At 36.2% G+C, this 21,298-nt stretch overlaps 1 protein-coding gene across 4 annotated transcripts in view; it reads left to right on the forward strand.

Moving 5' to 3' along the window:
* Nucleotides 1-21,298, forward strand: part of TRAF3 (TNF receptor associated factor 3) — a 63,116-nt gene that overhangs the window by 35,334 nt on the left and 6,484 nt on the right. The window contains exons 3-9 of one of the 4 annotated variants that reach the window (XM_013940779.2): nucleotides 2,718-2,769; nucleotides 4,760-4,864; nucleotides 5,832-5,999; nucleotides 10,904-10,984; nucleotides 13,663-13,737; nucleotides 15,543-15,635; nucleotides 20,230-20,370. In XM_013940779.2, coding sequence (XP_013796233.1) covers nucleotides 2,718-2,769; nucleotides 4,760-4,864; nucleotides 5,832-5,999; nucleotides 10,904-10,984; nucleotides 13,663-13,737; nucleotides 15,543-15,635; nucleotides 20,230-20,370 — 715 coding nt within the window. The remainder of the gene's footprint in view (nucleotides 1-2,717; nucleotides 2,770-4,759; nucleotides 4,865-5,831; nucleotides 6,000-10,903; nucleotides 10,985-13,662; nucleotides 13,738-15,542; nucleotides 15,636-20,229; nucleotides 20,371-21,298) is intronic. The other 3 variants (XM_067295008.1, XM_067295007.1, XM_013940778.2) reach the window with 3 other exon arrangements.

Here is a 21,298-nt window from a genome sequence, read left to right on the forward strand (position 1 = left end):
TTCTCACCAACGTGCTGGTGCAAGCATTTGTGTGTCATACTGGCTTGGTAACATTTTTTTTGTTAAATTAGTTTTAGCGTGGATCAGGATGAGATTAAATAAGCTTTCCATAAATACTGTTGAAACTGTGGTGAAGGTGTTTCGGTCATATGTAGTGATGCGTTATATAAGAATTTCATTGCTTATGCGGTGTAGAGTTAGTAGCTGTCTCACTTGACTGCCAATGCTACTATTTTGGTGCAGAATTCATTTAATAATGTGAATTCATGTCTGTAGAAGCCCTCGGAGGCTCCTTAGAGTGATAGTATCTAACCTAGCTGTGGACCCAGCCTTACAGTTGAGTGTTGGGACTCTTGGATAAACCTGATTGCTTGCGGAGCTTCCTTTCCCACTAGTCCTTATAGCTGTGTGTCCCAAGGCTTTATAACTGTTGGTTATGTGGGTTCTAGTAGGATCGGGAAGGCTGGCTTGCTTATCGCTGAGATGTTTAGATTGGAGTGCAGAATGTGTGAGTGAACTTTATGGACATAAAATGAATGCTGAGAGAGGCAAATCTTTCCTATTCTAGGTAAGAATAAAAATACAGTCATTTAAAAAGAAAAATTCAACTTTTAAGAAATATTTGTACGTCAATAGAAGTATGTTTCTTTGCCTCTCAGCTTTGATGTATTGCTACTGATTGTGTTCAGTGGTGATTTCAAAACTTAGTCTAATGTATGGAGAGCAGTCTGCAAGCTTTAGTCTCTTGGGGCAAATAAGTAGTCAGTACTCCCACTGTATTATTGGGAACGTGGAGATGCAGAAGAGAAGGAACTCACCGGATGTTAAACACCGTGCTAGTGACAGAGAAAGGATTTGACTTTGAAAGGTCTTTGTGATCTCCTGTGTATTTCTTGTGACCATCTTGACTCTAGGCTGTAGTTTATATTTCACATGTATCTTCCTGAGATTATAGTATTTCCAAGTGAAGACTACATGCAGCATGGCAGAAGAGGTGGGAAGATATTATGCTCCCCTGTTACATGATAGAGTAGCCTTTGTACTGGACAAATGGGAGCAAGAGGTCATCCACTCTTGTAACTTTTTGTGCTACTACAGCATGCCAAATTTAAAAGAAAAAAAAAAACTCAACAGCAAAAAATAGGCTTTCTTTCAGTACATGTTTTTGGGTGAGGCATAGTTTGAGTTTAAGAAACACAGTTATCTGTTTCTGAATATATGTATTTGGAAAGATCTTACATGATTAATAACAATGACTGCAGAAAAGCAAACACCTAGCATGCTTGGATGTATGCAGATGGACTGAGCAGATCCTTAGCAATCTAAGCAGTTATAATTCTGGCATTGCTGGAATCTGGGCAATTTTTCTTCCCTGCTGTGAGACGTACACGTGCCTATTACACTGCAGTTAGAATATGTGTAATTTTACCTTCCTGTCTTACCAACCAGTCTTTTATTGAAAAGCAGGCATAGGTAAGACCACCATGCTGCACCTATCACACTACCCTTTCATTCTAGGTATTTCACATAAGCTATTATTTCAGTGTTTGTTGCAAGCAAATTCTTTATTCAAATTTAATTTACAGCTCCTTTTTTGAAAAATAAAAATGTGTGCCATAAAACTAGAAACAAACTAAATTTATTTGGCACAAAATTTTGCGTTCAGTGTCATATGCTGCTGCACACACACTGATTACATGTAGCTAGTTCTGTTCCAGGGTTATTTGAGGACAAAGGATTGGGAGGCAGTGTGGATGACACAATAAAGATGTCTGCTCAGTATGCAGCAGTAGTTTAAAGGAGCAAGTAGGGATGCTTGAGTGCATTCAATAAAAACTAGAAAAGGATGACATTGTATTAAACACTATAAACCCTCAAGTGGATTAGTTTCCAAATTTTTTTTATTTAAAAAAATATTACAGATATTGAAGCTGCAAGGTATATAAGATGCTCAGAAATATTGTGAGAGTCACATAGCATGGTCAGCTCAGGGAGCAGAAGCCAGTGAGATGATTTGATTGAAATAATCAAACTGATTCAGCCTTTTACGCTGATCCACAATGCTACTAACAGCAGCAACTTACGTACGCTATCAAGGAGATGCTGTACAAAAGAATTTAGCTCTTACCTAGTGCTTTTCATCCATAGATCTCAAAGTGCTTTGCAAGGGAGATCAGTATAATTATCTCCATCTTACTTGGGAAAATGGAGCTACAAAGAAATGAAGGGATTTACCTTAGGATATCTAGCAGGTCAGGACCTGAAACGGCTGTAGAAACCCAGATGCCTACACTCCAGTTCAGTTTCAATCCACTAGACTACTCTGTCCCCGAGTCTACCTGTTGTGCAAGATATCCCAAATCTTGCCAATTTTGCCTGTTTGCACTGATAGGTTGAGAAATAATGAGAACTTGTGGATCGGGGCAGGCTTTAAAATTAGGAATGAATTTTGACTTATTCAAGAAAACCACTGTTCATCTGGCTAGAGGCATTGTGGTTGTTTTACTTCCTCAGGAATGCCAGCTACTGTCCACTGAAAACTCAGATTTCAAATCTCTTGAAAAGATGTCATGTTATTTTATTATAATGAACTGCATTCACTTTAAAAAAGCAATTATTGAATAACCATAACTAAGTAAAATGTCTGTAAAGCTGAAATTCTTGTACTGTAGAAATTCAGATGAGTTTATTTTTTTTCTGTTTTATTTTCTCTCCAGTTCCTCTAGTCCAAAATGTACAGCGTGTCAAGAAAGCATAGTAAAAGATAAGGTATTGTTGTTAAAATTGTTTCTTACTCAGGAGTATTGAATAACATATACGAGATGTGTTAGTGCTTTGTGGGAATTGTTTTATAAGCCTAATAAACTACCTGGGGAAGATAATTTTGTTACAAAATTTAAGCCATATATTCTATACATGAAGACAACTCAGTTTTTACTATTAGCCACATGGCCAAAGACAATGTGCCAACTTCATCCCTAATGGTCCAGCCAGGTGTCACATCCTGTTTTCATAGCAGGGAGCTGCAGCTGTTCTCCTGTCCACTGGGAGGATGATAAGAAATAGTGAGAGACTGAGACTGTCACAGATCTAGGCAAAACTTACTCCTGGTTTGGCTCCAGATCAGTGTCTATTGTTTGAATAATCTTGTTTTACAATGTGTTGTTCTATGAAACACACTGGAACCAAAACGGCATGGAGCTGCAGTAATCATAATGGAATCGGAGCCTTTTTATAGAGATATGTTCTTTCACTGATACCTTCTTTACTGTTTTTCACAGGAAACTTTGTGTTGCCTTTGAAAGGTTTGGCATAAAGAAAAATTTTTTTGATGTAGTGTATGGTTTATGCAGTTTTTACACAAGATTTTTCTGAAGAGTTTAGTGAATTCTTTACTACCTAAATAAATTCTTCTAATAGTAAATGTTTTCAAGAAAAGGTTAGTGGTTACGCTAGGGGTTACTCCTTGTTTTAACACAAAATAGTTTTCTGAACAGTGCTTGACGTAATTCAGTTTTGACATGGATGGCCTGTCTAGGATCTCAGTAATGACAATGTCTAGCTTGTTCATCCTGTCAACTAGTGGTGTCAAGACTAGCTCCCGACATATGCAAATGGGCACATATGTTACAGAACTTCAAATTCCTCTAACACAGGAGGAAGGCATGAAGGGCAATGTATATTAAATGCATGTTAGACTAACTCTGCAAGTCAGTGATTTTCATGAAACTGGAGACCTTTCTTTTCCCATAGAATATTGATGCCCAGAATCATAAAGCATTTTTAGGCAGTTCTGGCAAAACTATTTCAAAATTATTTTATTATCTTAACTGCTATAGGCAAAATTATACCCTTGTTAGACTGTGAATTATTTTGAAAAAATACTTCAGTGCCAGCATTGATTATTCAGGTGAGATTTGTTGATTCATTAAACTTCACCGGTGCATCTAAAAAGTAAACAGAAACCAATGGCCTGTATCAAACAATAGGTCGGATGAGGATGATTGCAGTGTTTCCTTCTTTACCGATGCTGGGGATAGCATCGCGGTGACTGCAGACAGACCTGATCATAACTTTTTTTGGTGATCTCCATCTTTTATGGGATATCATCTGTAACAGGTTAAAAATCCAAGTCCCCAAGCTCTCTACTTCTAACTTTTTGCAGCTCTATCATAGACAAAAAAGGCCAGAAAGGCTTCTAAACATTAAAATAGAGAGATTTTTAAAGCCTACTCATCTGTGAAATAAACCTCCTCCAATCTAAGAACTCGGAAAATTTCTGTAGGTAGGTGTTAGCACTGAAGTCTAAACAGTCTAGTGACTGTGTGACTGCCTTTCTTAGAATCCTGAACCCTATAAACAGCTGTGCGTTGGCACTCTTGGTCTTATGGTATCATACCTGATACACCACCTTTCTAAATAACATAGTTCTAGCTTATGCAGGTCTATGATTGGCAAGCAAATGACAAAAATCTTAGTCCTTTCTTTTACCTTTCCCCTATACTGTATTCATAGTAAAAGTGAAATAAATAGTAGAACATCTGTCCAAATATTTTCTTTCACTGGGCTGGTTCATGGCAGAGGAATCTCGGTGATATGCACATTTAAGAAAAATTGAATGGTTGGGTTTTATTTCTGGCATATAAAGGTAGAATTAAATGACATTGCTGTAGTGGAATTGCATGACTCCTACTTTATTTGAATTTGAATATTCTTGAGTGGTTGAAATTTCTAAAATGAAGTGGCTTCTGATTTTCAGGTATTTAAGGATAATTGTTGCAGGAGAGAACTACTTGCCCTTCAGATATACTGCAGAAATGAAAACAAGGGCTGTAAAGAACAACTATCTTTGGGTCAATTACTGGTAAGTAATCTAACATAGTCATAAGCTTCCTTTTGAGATAAAGAAGGAGAAGGAATGCTGCAAATGAAAACCACAATCTGTTTCTTGATTAGGTCTTGCTAGTGGTTAATCTGATGACTAATAAATGTTAGAATAGAGTTAAATTGTTTAGCAATTCTGCTTTTTGATGACCTGTAAGGAATTGTAGTCAAAAATCAAGAGGTTCTGTGACAGTCATACACTAGAATAGAAACACATGATACAAATGGGACCTGAAGGGAGAGCCAAAATCGGGGAAGGATCGTAATGTGTGCTTTACAAGTGTGAGAAATTTGAATTCCTTTTTGGTGTCTCTTTTTGAAATTTTTGGTGTCTTTTTAAATATTTTAATTTCTATTTGTTTATTGGTTTATTACCCATTTTGGTCTTCTGATGTAAGTTGTGGTTTGTGCTTGGAGTCATCTCCAGACTTGTACAAAATAACTTGTAGCTTAGTTTCATGAAGGTGTAACATAGCAGTAATCCAGTAGTGTGACAGTCAGAAGGGATGGTTACACAGCAGTCTGCAATGAGATGTGTAGGTACTTAAACTTCTTTTGAATGGGCTAGCTCAGGTACTGAAACTACTTAAAGTAGCATATATATTTGTATGGAATAATATACCTTAAAACAAGAATGTTTACCCTTGATTAAATTAGCTTGTGCGGAATTTGTACTACGTTAGAATGCTTTCAGTACTAAACCAGTTCAGGTACATCTATATTGCACTGACATCTGCTCTGTAGGTGAATGGAATGCTATGTCAGAAACATATTCCTGAGTAGATTTATTACTGTTTGCTCTTGCACAGTATTGTGCACAGGTATTTTTGCTTACTGTGGTTCTAAGCTTGCTTTGGTTCTGAATTTATTTGTTGTGGGATGTCTTCAAAGGATGCAAGAAATGCACAGAACTTAGTTGATTTGACTATTTCTTTTCAATCTTTCAGATGCATTTAAAAACTGACTGTCAATTTGAAGAACTTCCGTGTCCTCGTGCTGATTGCAAAGAAAAAATACTGAGAAAAGACTTGCCAGACCATGTAGAGAAGACCTGTAAATACCGGGAGACAACTTGTAAATACTGTAAAAGCCAAGTCCCAATGATTACATTGCAGGTGCAGTATTTCTTTGTATGTAGAGCAAGATTCCATATATTATGTGAAATAACAACTCTTCTTGTGCTTCTGTTTAGCTGTCAACAGAGTATTGGCCACTCAGCCTAAATTACTAAGTCGAAAAAGAAAATAGGCTGACTTCACAGAATCACAGAATAGTTGAGGTTGGCAGGGACCTCTGGAGATCATCTGGTCCAACCCCCCTTGCTCAAGCAGCATCACCTAGAGCAGGGTGCCCAGGACCATGCCCAGTCAGATTTTGAATATCTCCGAGGGTGTAGACTCCACAGCCTCTCTGGGCAACCTGTTGCAGTGTTCAAGCACCCTGACAGTGAAAAAGTGTTTTCTTATGTTCAGTAGTAAAACTTTCAAACTTCAAAACTTTCAAAACACATTTTTGCTGTGGAAGTGCCAGCTGCTGCATTGCCTGGGAAATGTTTTCTTTGTTTTTCTAATGTTCAGATATTGCATTTTAGAAAAGAAAATCGCATCCATTGAATAATATTGATCCTAAAGTAGCTTTTGCCATGCTTTTCGTTTTTTTGGTTTTTTTCCTTCATAAATTGATATAGTACACACAACTACCACTGTAACAATTAAATGTTATGCAGGAAAAACATGAGCATAGCAATCGACTGGAGTAATAGCACCTTTCTATCTAGCCCTTCTTGGGTCCTGTGTGAGCTGTTATGAAAAGAAAGGAGGAAACAGTGCAACATCAAAATATGTCTTAGCAGTAATGGTACCTGTTATACCTAGAGAGCGTTACTGCTACTCTTGGCATACGAGTAGTTTGTCTGATAAGCACCTTGTGCTCTCCAGTGTGGAGATTGAGAAAGCCATACTTACTTAATGTGGTAGAATTGTAACTTGAATGCGTTTGCATTATTTCCTGTTGCACTGTATGATGTTGAATCCCTCTTACTATAATTTTAATATTTATTTTTACTCAATTTGTATAATTTCTATAGTTTGACAGTCTCAGATTTCAGAGCCTCTTAGTATAGTAAGAGTGATCAAAACTTTATTTTCATTTGTACTTTTTGCTATTGTTGTTAGGTGAAGTCTCAAAATGATGAGAAGCACTCCTTGCAGAGAGGTGTCATTATGAAAAGGCATAGAGGGAATCTTTCCAAGTTCTGATGTACATCTGTCTTTCACTTAGGAGTGAAACACTTGCAGTGTGTGGTGCTTTGATAATTGTGTGTTATCTAGCCTAAGGTGGCTGAAATGTGAAAATAGGCAGAGATTAAGTTTACGCTATGTTTATTCTCACAGTTTCATCTTTACCTCTGTATCAGAATGTTTATGTAGATAGGTTATGGATGCTGTTCTCCCAGAATTTTGTTTAGATTAGAAATTACATTAGACAAAGAATGATATTCAAGAATGCCTAGAGTCTTAATGGACAAAGTCAATGAGTATTAGATGAGTCTTACTGTACAGCTAGATTTTTCATATCTAACCGATACACTCACAAGCTGCTTGTAGTCATATATACATATTTTTTTATGCTGGCAGTGGCAGTGCAGTCGCAATGCACTAAAGTTTCAAGAGTCTGAAATCATCCTAACCTTTTTGAAGAGCACAGAACTCTGTTTTAGTTTAAGAAATCTCTCTTTAATCAAGTGTCGATGGATTTAACATTTTTCTTAAATAAATGTGCTTTTATGAAATCTTTGAACTACCAGTAGCTTTCAAGATACACACGAGCTGAGACAACTTTTAGTCTATCAGTTGTTTTAATTCTTAGTGATTTATATTTTAGGTACTCTTGTTGGTAACAAGAATGGCATATTACTGTGAAGTGCAGAAAAGAGTATTTGTTCTTTTCCAGAATCTTCAGCAGCAGAATTTTGAGTTGCTGTCAGAGGCGATAGCACTTACTTTTCCAAAGAGCTTTGTTTAAATGCAGTTTTATATTGAGATGTCACTATTTTGCTTGTATTAAAGTTGGTACCACTATTCACCTTTTTTTGATGTTCTAAATGAGGCTACATTTGTAAATCACAACATTTTCAAGGAATGTTAAATGTTCTAATATGGTCATTGGTTTATATGTTTCAATACATAGAAAAAAAGACAGTTTTGCTTCCATATTGCTTTATGGATGCAAAAGCAGCCACAATTAGAAGATCAGCAATTGCCTGGTACTGCTGTTAATGTTTTTATTGACTAGATGTGATTATATAAATGCTGATGGCTTTGTGTTGTGGCCTGATAAAATGTTACCTAATTGTACTTTAGTAATGAAAATTAGAAGCTTAATGAGACTATACAATCAAATGAAGGGCTTCTTTTGACTTTTCAGTTCAATTTTCTCACCCAGAGCTTGAGTTCATCTCTAGCTTCTGCAGCCTAACTTTTTTTTAATGTATGAACAACTGAAGCAGGCCTCAGTGACTTGAACTGAAAATGGTGATAGAGGGAGCATACCAAGAAAAAAGGTATGCAAATGAAAACAAAAATAATTTTACCGGAGCGCATATGGTTCATGTCTTCATAGAATCCCATGACCTGGGGGGTAGGAAATCCCCGTTGTTGAAGACACTCTTTAGTTAGCAACGTTAGTTTGCCTTTTTTGAGGTTGCATTAGTCTTGCCTGCACTGTCACTAGGTGAGTTAACTTGTCAATTGCTTTTCTTTTATTTGACCCATACATATATATGTATATACGTATGTATTTTATTATAAGGCTACCTTCTTCATCCTGTAATTTCTGGCAGACAAAGCTGCTGCATTGTTGAAACAGAAATAATAGCCTGAAATGTTTCTGAATTGTTCTGTTCCTCTGTGGATAATCCACAAGACTTAAAAGTGCTTTTCCTATAAAACTGATTATGGTGCAGACCTGGAAGGGCAGCATTACTTAGAGCCCAGGCTCTTCACTACAGCCCTGGCCACAGAAAGGTGGTCCTAGGCAGACCTTGCCAAGGCAGGCTGGACTCTGCTACGTGGGCTGAAAGACAACTGAGCTGTTCACAGGCCAGGACAGCCCCCAAGGCAGATGTGAGACATTGTCACCTTGCTTCCTTGCCACTGCTCTGGAACCAGCCATGTTCCTAATGTGGCACTGTGACTCTGGGGAGCCATATTAATATCCTGCTTGCCTATCATCTGTGCCAGATGCTCTGCATGTGGCATCACCTGAGTTATAGGTAGCACTGGGCTTTTGTTTTTGTATGCTTGGCGACATGTGAATTTAACTGGTCAGTAAGAAAAGGAATAAGATTCCTGGAATAAGGTTAATTTGGTATACCCTGAAGTCATTGGAAAAGGTTCCCCTTGATTTCATTGGTGTGCTTTGGAATTTGGAGTGAGGAGGAGAACTGGAGAGAGGGCCATAAATAAATTGCATGTTGCCTTTTTATCAGGAACTATGAGTGAACTTTCAACAAGTATTTCATAGCCCTTGCCAGATAATTTGTACAGATTAGAGAAAAGAGAAAGTTACAATTATGGGATGAATGTTAGAATAAAATGACTTTTTTTTTTTATTTGCTAAACAGGTTTGTAGGATAGTAGGCTCCCAATGCTGCTGGTAGCACATGTTGTCTTTTTAACCCAATTACATGTATGTTCAGAGTAGGGAAAGGTTCCAGGTTCAGTTTCTTGGTATGTCTGAACAGAAATGGTCCTATATCTGTCATTTATTGGGAGAGTACCCTGGTCACCATGATAGGGCTTATTCTGGGGAGAGGTATTGTCAGTCTGTTGTGTTAGCATCGCTCTTGTTTGAGTAGCCATCTCCTGGTGGGGAGGGCTGAATCTAGCTCCCTCCTCCCTGTTAGGAGGCTGTCCCAACTACCAGGCTAAGGAGCAACTTGAGCTTTCTTGCTTTCTGTCTCTGTGACTGTCCACGTGTGTTACACCCAGGAACTAGTGTGAGTAGGAGGGAGTGCAGGGCAGACTTACATCACAACAGTATTTCTGATGATGAATTTTTTGGAAATGTGGAGGTACACATTTTCAAATAATCCCATATTCATGTCAGATTTGAGGCAAGGCCTCTCACATTTCAGAGCTTGGATCTCCTTTATGTCTTGGTTTTGTGTCAAAAAAGACATTGTTACTGGGCATTACTGCTACCTGTTCTTCCTTTCTAGCAGTCTTACACACCTAACCCTTTGTCTCCTTCTTTTCTTAACTACCAGAAATGAAACACTTTGTTTCAGGTTGAATAGAACATTTCAATTGACACAAACCGAAAAATTTTTTTTCCAGATTTTTCATTTTGATGAGAAAAACAGAAAAGAAATGTACATTCATTTTGATTGGACCTTTTTTTCTTCATTCCCTATGGTGATTTGGTTTGACTGCTATGCTGTCATCAGCTAGGTTCAGATCAACAGGCCTACCCTGCGGCATGATAAATTTCGACATCTCTTTGAACTTTGGATGTATAGCAATGAGATTCATTCAGGTGTGTGGGAGTCAAAATTAGGAAAAAAAAACAGAAAGGGAATATCTGCACATAGGGAGGCAAGGTTCTCTGAGCATGCAACACATGCTTCTGAAGAGCTTTCCCATGCACTGTATACTCTTACTAAAAGGACATCTGCAAAGGGTCTGCTCTCTCTTTAAGGTGCCCATTTTTATGGTAATCCTAGGGAAGAACACTATTATTGTTGTTGCATTGCTCTAAGTGAAAACAAGTACATTTATTCTGCATGGGAAAATACAAGAAAAACCTTATTTTTGTTTCAGAATACAGACCCATATATTAAAAGCATAAACTGTTTGAGCAATTGCAGTTCTGTGACACTTTGCACAATAGGGATTAACATTGCCAAAAATCTTTTGTACTTTTTTTTATTATTGTAGGATGCTTTTCTTTCCAGGTAAGTTCTCATTAATTTCAGATTAAGAGTTGATTTGTGGTTTGTTTGCTTTTTCCTCTGTAGAAACACGAAGATGCAGACTGCCCATGTGTAATGGTTTCATGTCCTCATAAATGTAGTGTTAAAACACTCATGAGGAGCGAGGTAAGAAGTTGTGTCCGATGTTGTGCTGAAAAACAGTTAATAGTTTAGAATTTTTTTAGTAAGATCTCGCAAGAATTTTGCCAGAAGCCATTTACTTTTTAAAATGTGAGATCTAAAGAAAAGCTTTTTCTACCACACAGTTAAGTGTGATAACACTCAAATATTTTTAATGATTTCTTGGAAAATTATCTTGCAAAAATTAATCTCTTAATTTTCTGTCTTTATTACACTTGGCTTGTCCAAGAATAGCGCATGTCTTTCCTGCTTTCATTTCTAATACCCACCCCCCCTTAGTCTGAAGCATCTGTTCAGCACAGTAGAGCAGCCTCTTGGGGTAGCAGTAGCTGGCTTGTACTGAAATAGAATGAGAGAAATAAAATTCAGTGCACGTTGACAAGAAATAAAGACTAGAAAAATCATATAAATGAGTAGATAATATGTAGAATTGGTCCATGCAAAACTTTAAAGTGCCATTAAATCTATCAAATTTTGGGGAAAAAAATAAAAGAAGTGACACTTGGAGTATTAATGTAAGATACAGGATTATGTGAATATGGCATTCCTACAGCCAGATGCAACAAGCAGTGATGATTTCTCTATTGTATAGAAACTTCCATTAATATTTTGACCAGATGGAAAAACCCTGCCTTGTTCAAACAGATCCATGTTCTTGTATATAAGCAGATGTAAGTAGCATCTGTCAAAGTCAATGTGCATATTTTTTTCCTAAAAATAAGATGGGAAAGAGCTTATTTATGTCTTCAGCACTCTTTGTAAGCCTCATTTAAGGAAAGTTATGTTTCAGACATGAGGATGAACTTTTTTTCTTTTCACTGATACTTACTTCTCGATTTGGATTCTTTTTATTTCTTCAGTTACATTTAGGAATTAATAATCATGTGACTAGGGTGCATAAGGCACCTGCCAAACACAGAGGTAGTCTTTTCCCCTGGGACAGTGAAATCTAAAATATATGATAGATACTGAGAGACAAAGTGTGTATATATACCTGTACTAGCTATTTGGGCCAATTCTATCAGTGCTTGCTTCTGAGGTTAGACCCTGGTCCTGGAGCACTTAAGCTTATTCTTAAATCTTGACCTTAGCACTGTTTTGAGGCGAGGTATATCTGAGTGCTGATAAGAATTATCCCATTAAAGCCTGGGTCAGTGTGTCATGCAATTTATAACTTGTTCACATATAGCTGGAATTGGGTTCTGAAACCATTGGTAGAATTAGAACTTAATCATCATCTTGCCCTACCTACCTCATCTGTTGTTGTATGTTGTTTATTTTTTTTCTGATACTGTGAAAATGTATGTATTACTCAGCTGCATGGTTAGGTACAACTACTCTACTACAGAAAATGGGAAAATGCCTGCCTAACAGTTTGAGAAAATTCTGTAATGTGTAAAAAGTGAATATCTTGTTGTAGAATAAAAGGCAATTTTTCATTTTTAATTCATAACTCGTTGGTAGACTTTTAGTTTTGAGAAATTGAAGAAGTGGCATTCTAGTAAAGCCTGTTACACCACGTCTCTTTCTTATTTGGTCTTTTTTTTCGGAGCCGTGTGTTTCTTTTGAGACATAGTACAAATTTCTACAGATAGTGTTTAGAATATAATAGGTGTATATCAGAGATAAGTGATTTATGCATCTCAGTATCAGATTTTAAAGACTGTCCTGTCTGTACTAGAGCTACAGGTTCAAAGCAGAATTGGTTCACCCCTTCTTCTCTTGGAGGTGGATGAACTAAGTTGCATGGGGCTTTTTGTGGGGGAATTTCAAATGAGATCTTGAAACCCAAAAGAATGATGCCAGCTGAGGAGCTAGCCCCTAGCTCCGGTCTGCTTTGTGGGAAATACAAATTGCAGATCTTGTTCTTACGCTCCCTTTTCTAAAAATGGCTCTTTGCTCTAACTTTTAGGCAGTTTGCATCTAGCTGCTGCCTTCTGTGCTGCAATGGCTGCTGTCTGTATATATGTACATGCTTCTGTGAATTGGTTAATTTAAATGAAAAGTGTTCTGTGCTCATAATAATCCAAAATAATGGAATGAATCTCAGTCTGTGAAAAATGCAGGCATTTTACTAATCGGTTTTAATCCTGTGTACTGCATTTTTAAAAATGATTCAACTGTACCTATTATAAAACTGTTTCACACAGTCTTTGTGTAGTTTAACCGTTAAATTTTGGCACTGAGAATTGCATGTTTTGTTTTTGAAAAATTGGTTTCTCATGAACTAAGGATTGGAAAAGATGTACTTTACTACAGTGAAACTGATCTTGAAAGACTTATCCAGAAGACCAGTAAAAATCACTCGTTGAGAAAAGATTAGTCATTCATTGAAGTCGAATGAAATCATGCAGATAATTGTAGAGTGTGTTCTTTTTGTTCGCTTTTTTTAATTGGGTTGCCTATTGAAATAGTCTTTAGTAGAAGTTTCACTGTATATTAAATGTATCACACTGTATACTGTATTGGCATGTGCGTGTGGTTTACATATGTGTATATATAGTATTTGCACTTTAGGTCAGATTGGAGAAAATATACACACGTGTATTGTATGTTCTGCAAATGGCACACACAATACAGATCTGGTAACCTGTGCCCTTTATGTTTTGAGCATTATCATGCAAACGTCTTTTGCCAAAACTCACATTTTTTTCCTATTGCAGTTGAATGCACATTTGTCAGAATGTATTAATGCCCCAAGTACCTGTAGTTTTAAGCGTTATGGCTGCACTTTTCAGGTCAGTATATAACAATTATACTTCCCAATTGATGAAAATCTGCAAATAAAACTTAACGCTTTGACATGAAAGTTCTGGACTTCTCTAGCCTTGGTTAAGAAAAAGTTATCCAGTTCACAAGTGATTATGCAGCACATGTTTGTTTTTGCACTTCAAAAATAGACAATATAAAAGGCCCACACATTCCTGCAATGCTTTGGGAGTTCAATTATTAGGTGTATCTTGTTGAAATAGGAAGATGATATATGCAAAGAACTTCTTTTACTTAGAATAAGAGGAAAGTCACTTCTTCAGAAAATAGTTTAATAATTTCAGTTGTTGCTATGAAAGTATTTATTTTCTTGAGCTAAATATGTTTATATTTTCTCTTGTTTGTGTGTCTTAATATTTTTATTAAGATTAAACATAGGTTGACCCACTTAAAACATGTATTTTTATGTGCATTCATATGTCTGTGTGCACATAGTTGTGTAATAAAAGCATAACACCAAACTTATCAAAATTGTAGATTTTAATCCTGGCAATCACTGCGGTGTTTTAAAAAATAAAATAAAGCCAAGCCCTGGAGTTTAATTTCAGGAGTATTATTCCATTCTCTTACAACATTCTACTTCCGATACCTATATCTTAGGGAATTCTGATGCTTATATAATGAAGGGATTATTCAGGAAATTTCAGAAACTGCTGACAGGAAAAAATGGAGTTTATCAGATAGTGTCATTCATTTGAAAGGCCATGATAACTTAAAGAGAGAAGAACTATAAGCAGCAACACTTCTCAATAAACTACTTCCTGCAGGTATTTCCAGTTTCTTAAACAACGAGCATTCATCCCTTTAAATATTGACAGTACAGTAATGCTCTTAGTGGTAGAACTGATCAATACTATAACCCTGCCCACTGTTATGTCTTATGTATTGCCATTCATTTTATGTATGTATATGTGTGCATATATGTATATATATCCACATATATATTTTTAGTATTTTATATAGAGTACATACCTTGATGATCATTGAAATCCTTTCAGTTGCTTTGCAGCATTTCTGTCATTGAAGCTAATGTACACTGCATTGCAAAACACTTACTGAAGAAGGTGTAATGCAACACAATACAAATAAACTGATATGGTCTGCATCTTATGTACTCTGTATATGATCTATGTGTGTTCTGTGAACTCTTTATATAGTGGTTATTTGTAACAGCATTTATAAGTTGTGCAGAGGCAGCATATCAGAATATCACAGAGCAATCATGGTAACATTTTAGGATGACAAACTAGTCATTGTAATATCTCTCCAAGTAGTTTATAAAGCTGGCAGTTTCCAGTGATGATAAATTTATCTTGAATATTTTTCTTTAATACTCAACTGAGGGGAAATTTAGTGCTTATGAAGCTGTTTATGAATCACAACACAAGTTTAAATTATGATTTGGGGAATTGGACATTTTAGGGTGTTTTTTTTTTTTTTTGACTCAAGAGTTTTATTGTAATTTATTTAGTGCAAAGCTACCCAGAAGACTCTAAAATAGATTAACAGATTTACAAAATGAATTGTATGTCATCTCTGATATATTGAGTGCATTGGATGGAGATATATGGCAGTTGAATAAAACACTTGCTGTATTAAATGTATTCCTGACTTCTGTAAATTCCCAAGTAGATTTGCCTTCTCTCTACATTTCTCCAACATGCATCCGTGAACCAAAATATGTAGTGTTGGTTCGATGTCTTGATATACTCTTTCTTTGTAGGTTTAAAAGAAGTGGAATTGGCTAAAATGTATAAATTCTTTGTTGTCACAGGGAACAAACCAACAAATTAAAGCACATGAAGCCAGCTCAGCAGTGCAGCATGTTAACTTATTGAAAGAGTGGAGCAATGCTCTAGAAAATAAGGTATATCTTCTACTCACTTCTAATTTTCATTGATTTCTTTAAATCATATCAAAGTACTGGAAGAAGCGATTTTTTTTTTGTCTAACAGCTGTTCAACAGTACAGCTAAAGCACCAGTAGGATCCAAAAGTAATCAAGTCACTTAGCATAACTGTACCTTTATTATAATAAATGCTGTGAGAAACTTGGCTTCACAACTCCATATTCAATTATCCTGATTGGTAACTTAATAATTAAAATAGTCTGTTTACACAGATAAACTGTCTTATATTAAATTTCCTCTCCAAGCTGCCTTTTTATGAAAGAAAGGGTTCAGGAAACTTTGGCAGTGCTATGACCTGTATTTTTGTTACCTCAGTATTTTTCTGGAGATAAGATTATTAGGAATGCCATGTAATAAACCAGTTGTTTATTTACTTTCATTATTGCTCTCCAAACTTAATGACCTGCAAAGATTGATTAAATTATACATACTGTAATTCTTAGGCATGCTGATTTCTGCTTTATTGCTGGACTGGAGTGAAATTCATGTTGCAGTGCTTCCTTGGCACTCCTGGTTTTTAGAAAATGTTTGGGATTTGGGAGATGCTGGAGATCACATCAGTAACAGCTACAATCATGTGAATAGTTTAGATGACTTAACCTGTTCTCCAAATAAAATGAAAGACTTAAAATTTAAATATAAAGCTTCAGAACAAATCACTTAAATCTTTTGAAAGAGCTTATTGTTCTAAATAGCCATTAAAATAATTCTTTTAAGTTTTTCTGGGGGGAGGGAGGGGAATAGCCCACAAAATCACTACAACCATGCTACAAAGGCAGGCAGAAAAGTCAGGAGCCTCTTCAGGTTTTTCTAGAGTGAGTCGGGCAATTCAGTAAGAGTAAAGATCACAGTGTGAGCTCAGTGATGATTGGGTACGTATGGCTTGTGACTTCTGTCCTCTCACAGCAGATCACTAGCCGGAGTTTAGCAAGTCCTGTCTGGAAAGCATATTCCCTGTTGGTCCACCACAGTGATCTGTGTCCCATGGATTTCCAGCAAGGTCCTGCAGCCGCGGAAGTATAGTTTTAAAGCAGAAGTTAACAGGAAGGGCAAAATATGATGGTGTCCCAAGCACCTTGGTCCATAGACTGCTGCTTTTTTTTTTTTCCGAAGCTCCATTAGGAGACAGTCTATGGAACCTGGGAGAAGTCTAGGGTAGCTTTATTCAGATACAGTTTTTACTATGTGTATAAGTTTTAGTTTTATCACTAACAATATTTCGGTTTTCCTTTTGTGCTTAAATCTCTGTGATAATATAGGAACTCTTGGGTTTTTGGTTTTAACACATACAAATTCATATCCTTAGTTCTTTTTTCATTAATTTGATTAAAACTATATCACTAGGAAAAAAATGTGTTCCCTTTGACTTCTAGTATAGATCATTTTCTGCCTTTTGTCAATGTCCTGGGAGGTGCTTTATCATTTAAAAATGCTCAGCAGTTCTGTGTTTGTGTCTTTTGTAGAGCTAAGAGAATAAACACTTTGCTACATTTATTACGCTCAGGGTTTTTTTAACATTCTTTTAGGATGTAATTGCTTATCGTTGTTTGTTTGCCTCCCTCCCCCCTTTTTTTCTTTTCACTTCCTGCTTCGTAGACTTCTTCCTATTCATAATAAAGAGTTGAATCATTGGAAATCCCAGGACAGTGCCAAGTTACAAGAATAGCTAACCACATATCATATGTCAGTGACTTTATGCTAGAGAAGGGTAATAAAATGATTTGTAACTTCATTGTTGTTCTCTTCTTCCAGATAAAAAATAATCAATGCACTGCAGGAAGATAGTGCAAAGTTGACTTAGCTGATGATTATCGCTGAAATCCTGGCCCCATTTTTAGTCAGTGGAAGTCTTGTCACTGGTTTCGGTGGGGTCAAGATTTCATTAGAGACACTCAACTTGATTTGTATGGAGGGGAAAGGAGAAGTTGCCTTCTGCCAGTCAATGTGTTCTTTGACAGCGTTGCAGAGTACACAAACTGAAAGCCTTCGGAGCTGCAAAGCTTGTGCTAAGTTAGGAGTTTTGTATTTGAATGGTACTGTTGACAAAAAGTACTAAGAGGAGGTCAGACTTAAAAACCTTGAATCAAAACTTTCTGGGGGGTGAATTAAAATTTGGTGCTTTGTTCACTCTGGGAGTCTGAACTCACACAGATTTTGTGATGTTGGATCCTAATTTTGTGTCCTCGTCCCATCCTTAAAGAGATCTGGTATAAAATGTTTTTGCCTTTTAATGTATGACTTAAACATGGGGCTTGTCTGTTTTAATCCAATTCTTTGTGTCATACAAGGGTTTTTCATTCTCTTTTAGTAAGCAATGAAGCAACAGTACACAATAGCTTGATTTGAAAAACAGCTGAATAAGAACACATTTATCTTAGTGTTTCAGATATGAGAAGGGAGTAAAGGAATCCGATTCATGATGCAGTTTGTAAATAGATGCTGTTTCTTTTATGCTGTTTTTTAGCTTAAAATTAACTCAAATGCAAAGGCTTATGCCAAATACAATTAGGAAACTATATTTATTTAATGTTAAAGATTTCTTATTCACAAATTGCCACTGAACTACAATTACTGAGTTAGCAATGGCAGTTCTGTATGATTAAGGACTGCAGGACATAATACTATTTCTCTTGTGTTCTGTAAAACTGTGTGGAAAATCTCAGTACAAGACAGGCCCACATATTGTAACTTGTACAAAAATGGAAATGTAATGCTAGTGACACAAAGCGCAACTGCCTTATGATTAGGAGACCTGGGGAGGAAACAATGAGAGAAGAGGAATGTAAAGATCACAATTAACTAAATAACTCTGATTCATTAAGGAAAAGGAGGATACAAAATTAAAGCAGCTACCCAGCAGATCTGAAATGTGTGGGAGGCAGAGTACTAGTTTAAATTTCTACTTGTTCCTGAAAATCATCTCCAGTATCTAGGCATATATTCCTTCAGCATCAGGGTTGTTTCTCTCTGTGTACTGGCAAAATTAGCTTTGGCTCATTTCTGTGAGCCTCTTCTCCTAGTTTTTCATGTATAAAATGAGCAACTAATACGTGTGTGTGTGTGTGTGTATATATATACACATACACACACATGCTAGACTATATTGAAAATTATATATACACATATAATATGAAGAATGGTCTCTCTCTATGTTTTTGGGCTGCTGTCCAATGAACATGCTGAATATCTGCAGGCCTTTGGCAATCCTTTTTTGTCCAGTTTGGACTAGTATGGGGAACAAAATTGTTTTCTGTTTTTTTTATATTTATTTATTTATTTATTTATATATACATATAGCAGGATAGCTTCTTGAGTGTAGGAATGCAGTGACATATAAGTAATAGAGCTATGTCAGAGTAGAGGACAGCTAAGGTAGTGGACTACCACAGGGGTATCCACATTGGAGGTAAAAATTACTTGACCTCAAACTATAGCAACTGTGTTGAGATGGGTTAGATTCTTTTGGGATGTGAAGCGACCAAATAATTAATCTTAATGTGAAATGTTTTCAAAGTGTTTTATTGGATCAAAAGTAGTGCTGCTTCTTATCCATCTAAGGATCTAACTTTGGATCTAATCAGTCAGGCCACATCAAAATGTCATTTTGGGTTGGATGTTTGTGTCTTATTTTTTACAGTTCTGCAGCTGAATAATTTTGCCTGAGGAAAATGAGATTAATTAAAAAAAAAAAAAAGCACAGAACTCCTCCCCCCCAACCACATTAACGAACACAGCACAAAATGGGGTGTATCTGCAGTGACAGAGAATATTTACTGTATTACTTTCATCTCCAAGGAGATATAATATATGATATTCTTGTAACAATGCTCATGTTTTAAAATCAGAATGAGTCACTAATGAATAGATTCATAAAATGTCTATACAGAGAGAGACTATAATGTGCAGTCTGCATATCTAGTTCTTTAGTCGTTTTCTACTAGGAGGCACCGTTGGGTTTTCCTTCAGATGCATGGATCCCTTCTGAACTACCTCATCTCGGTAGTTTTCATCACCATTGCATTCTGTGAAGCCAAGCCAATCCCATGCAGATGCCATGTTTATTTAAACTTGCTATAGATAAGAATAGATTGGAGTAGGTGGGGAAGATTGTTTTTCTCTTGGCTAGCTTTTCAGCTGTTCTCTGGCATTGCTGTCTGTGCAGGGATTGGGTTCTTAAAACGAGTCTAGAACTAAATGGGTTGTTTCCTCCAAACACCAAGCCAGTCCTAAATTAGTAAACTGAAACCAGGAAACCAAACCATTAAATAGCAGACCAGATAAAGGAAAGATTATGCTTAGATGTAAGTTCTATTGCGGTTTGTGTATCCCATCTACTCCTTTATTAGCCTAAATTGTGCCAATATCACTCTGTGGAAGTGGAAAACTAGCATCAGAAGCCTTTTTTTTTTTTTTTTTCTTTTCCCTAACAAGACTTGGAGATAGATTTTACTAGGATCTCATCTCAATTGTGTATGTAAGATAGTTTAAAAATATTGAAGTTGTAGGTATTTTTAATAAACATTGGCAGGAGTAATTGTAGAATTTTTTCCAGGTGGCCTTGCTCCAGAATGAAAGTTTGGAAAAGAACAAGAGTATACAAACTTTACATAATCAGATTTGTAGCTTTGAAATAGAAATTGAAAGACAGAAGGAAATGCTGCGGAATAATGAATCTAAAATACTTCATTTACAGGTAAGAAATTTAGAATCTCCCCATTAAAGCAGAAATGGTAGTAGCTTCTTTTCTATGCCTTTACACTTTTGAAGTGAGGTGTTCTAAGGGGGGAGAGTCTACCTTGTTACAAAGGTATTCTGAAATTTTTTTTCTTCTGGTCAGTAGCTGGTTTGCCATGTTTGTTGGAGTAAAATACTTTGCTGAAACATTGCAGTTTTCTATCCCATGTTAAAACAAGAAGATTTGTTTAAAAGGGGAAAAAATTAAAAGCAAAATTACAAATATCACCTGAAGAATCATCATCATTATTTTTTTCCTCTTGTTTTAAGAAAAAAAGTTTCCTTGAACTACTGCCAAATTGGAGGAAAATATTAGGCCCCTTAAAACTGTTATATATTTATTGTATATTTCTTTTCTACTTGCTAGTATATTAAAAAACATTAATCATGGGTGAAAAGACTGGTGTGGAATTAATCTAAACCCAGTGCAATGTATTTGAACATACTTTTTAAAATCCTTGTTTCTTGTTTTTGAGCCTTCTGAGGAAAATGTATCTATATATATTCTTTTGCCAGTAGGTCTGAGTTTCATTTTGTGCTCTGAATTGCCTGGCCACAAGCCAGCGTCAAATCAAAAGTCCTGTGAATGCTCTAGCACAGTGCTTAGCCCAAGGTGAAATAGTTTCCTTTGCATTCAGAGCTAACTTGGAATGTGGATGCTGGGAATTTGTGTTATCTTAGATGATATTAACCACAATTAGGTAAACCTCAGGAGACATTTGGCAAACTATTGTGAAGGCATCATTTACACATCATTATAGCATGTCTACTGCTAGAATACCAGATATCTCCTTTAGCATCCACCTTAAAGGAAGGTAAATAAAAGTATCTTGTTTACTTAATAGTAAACAAAAAATTTTGATACTTTAGAAAGATTTAAGTAGCCA

The sequence above is a fragment of the Apteryx mantelli genome, chromosome 4 (genome assembly GCF_036417845.1).
Source record: "Apteryx mantelli isolate bAptMan1 chromosome 4, bAptMan1.hap1, whole genome shotgun sequence".
Lineage (NCBI taxonomy): Eukaryota > Metazoa > Chordata > Aves > Apterygiformes > Apterygidae > Apteryx > Apteryx mantelli.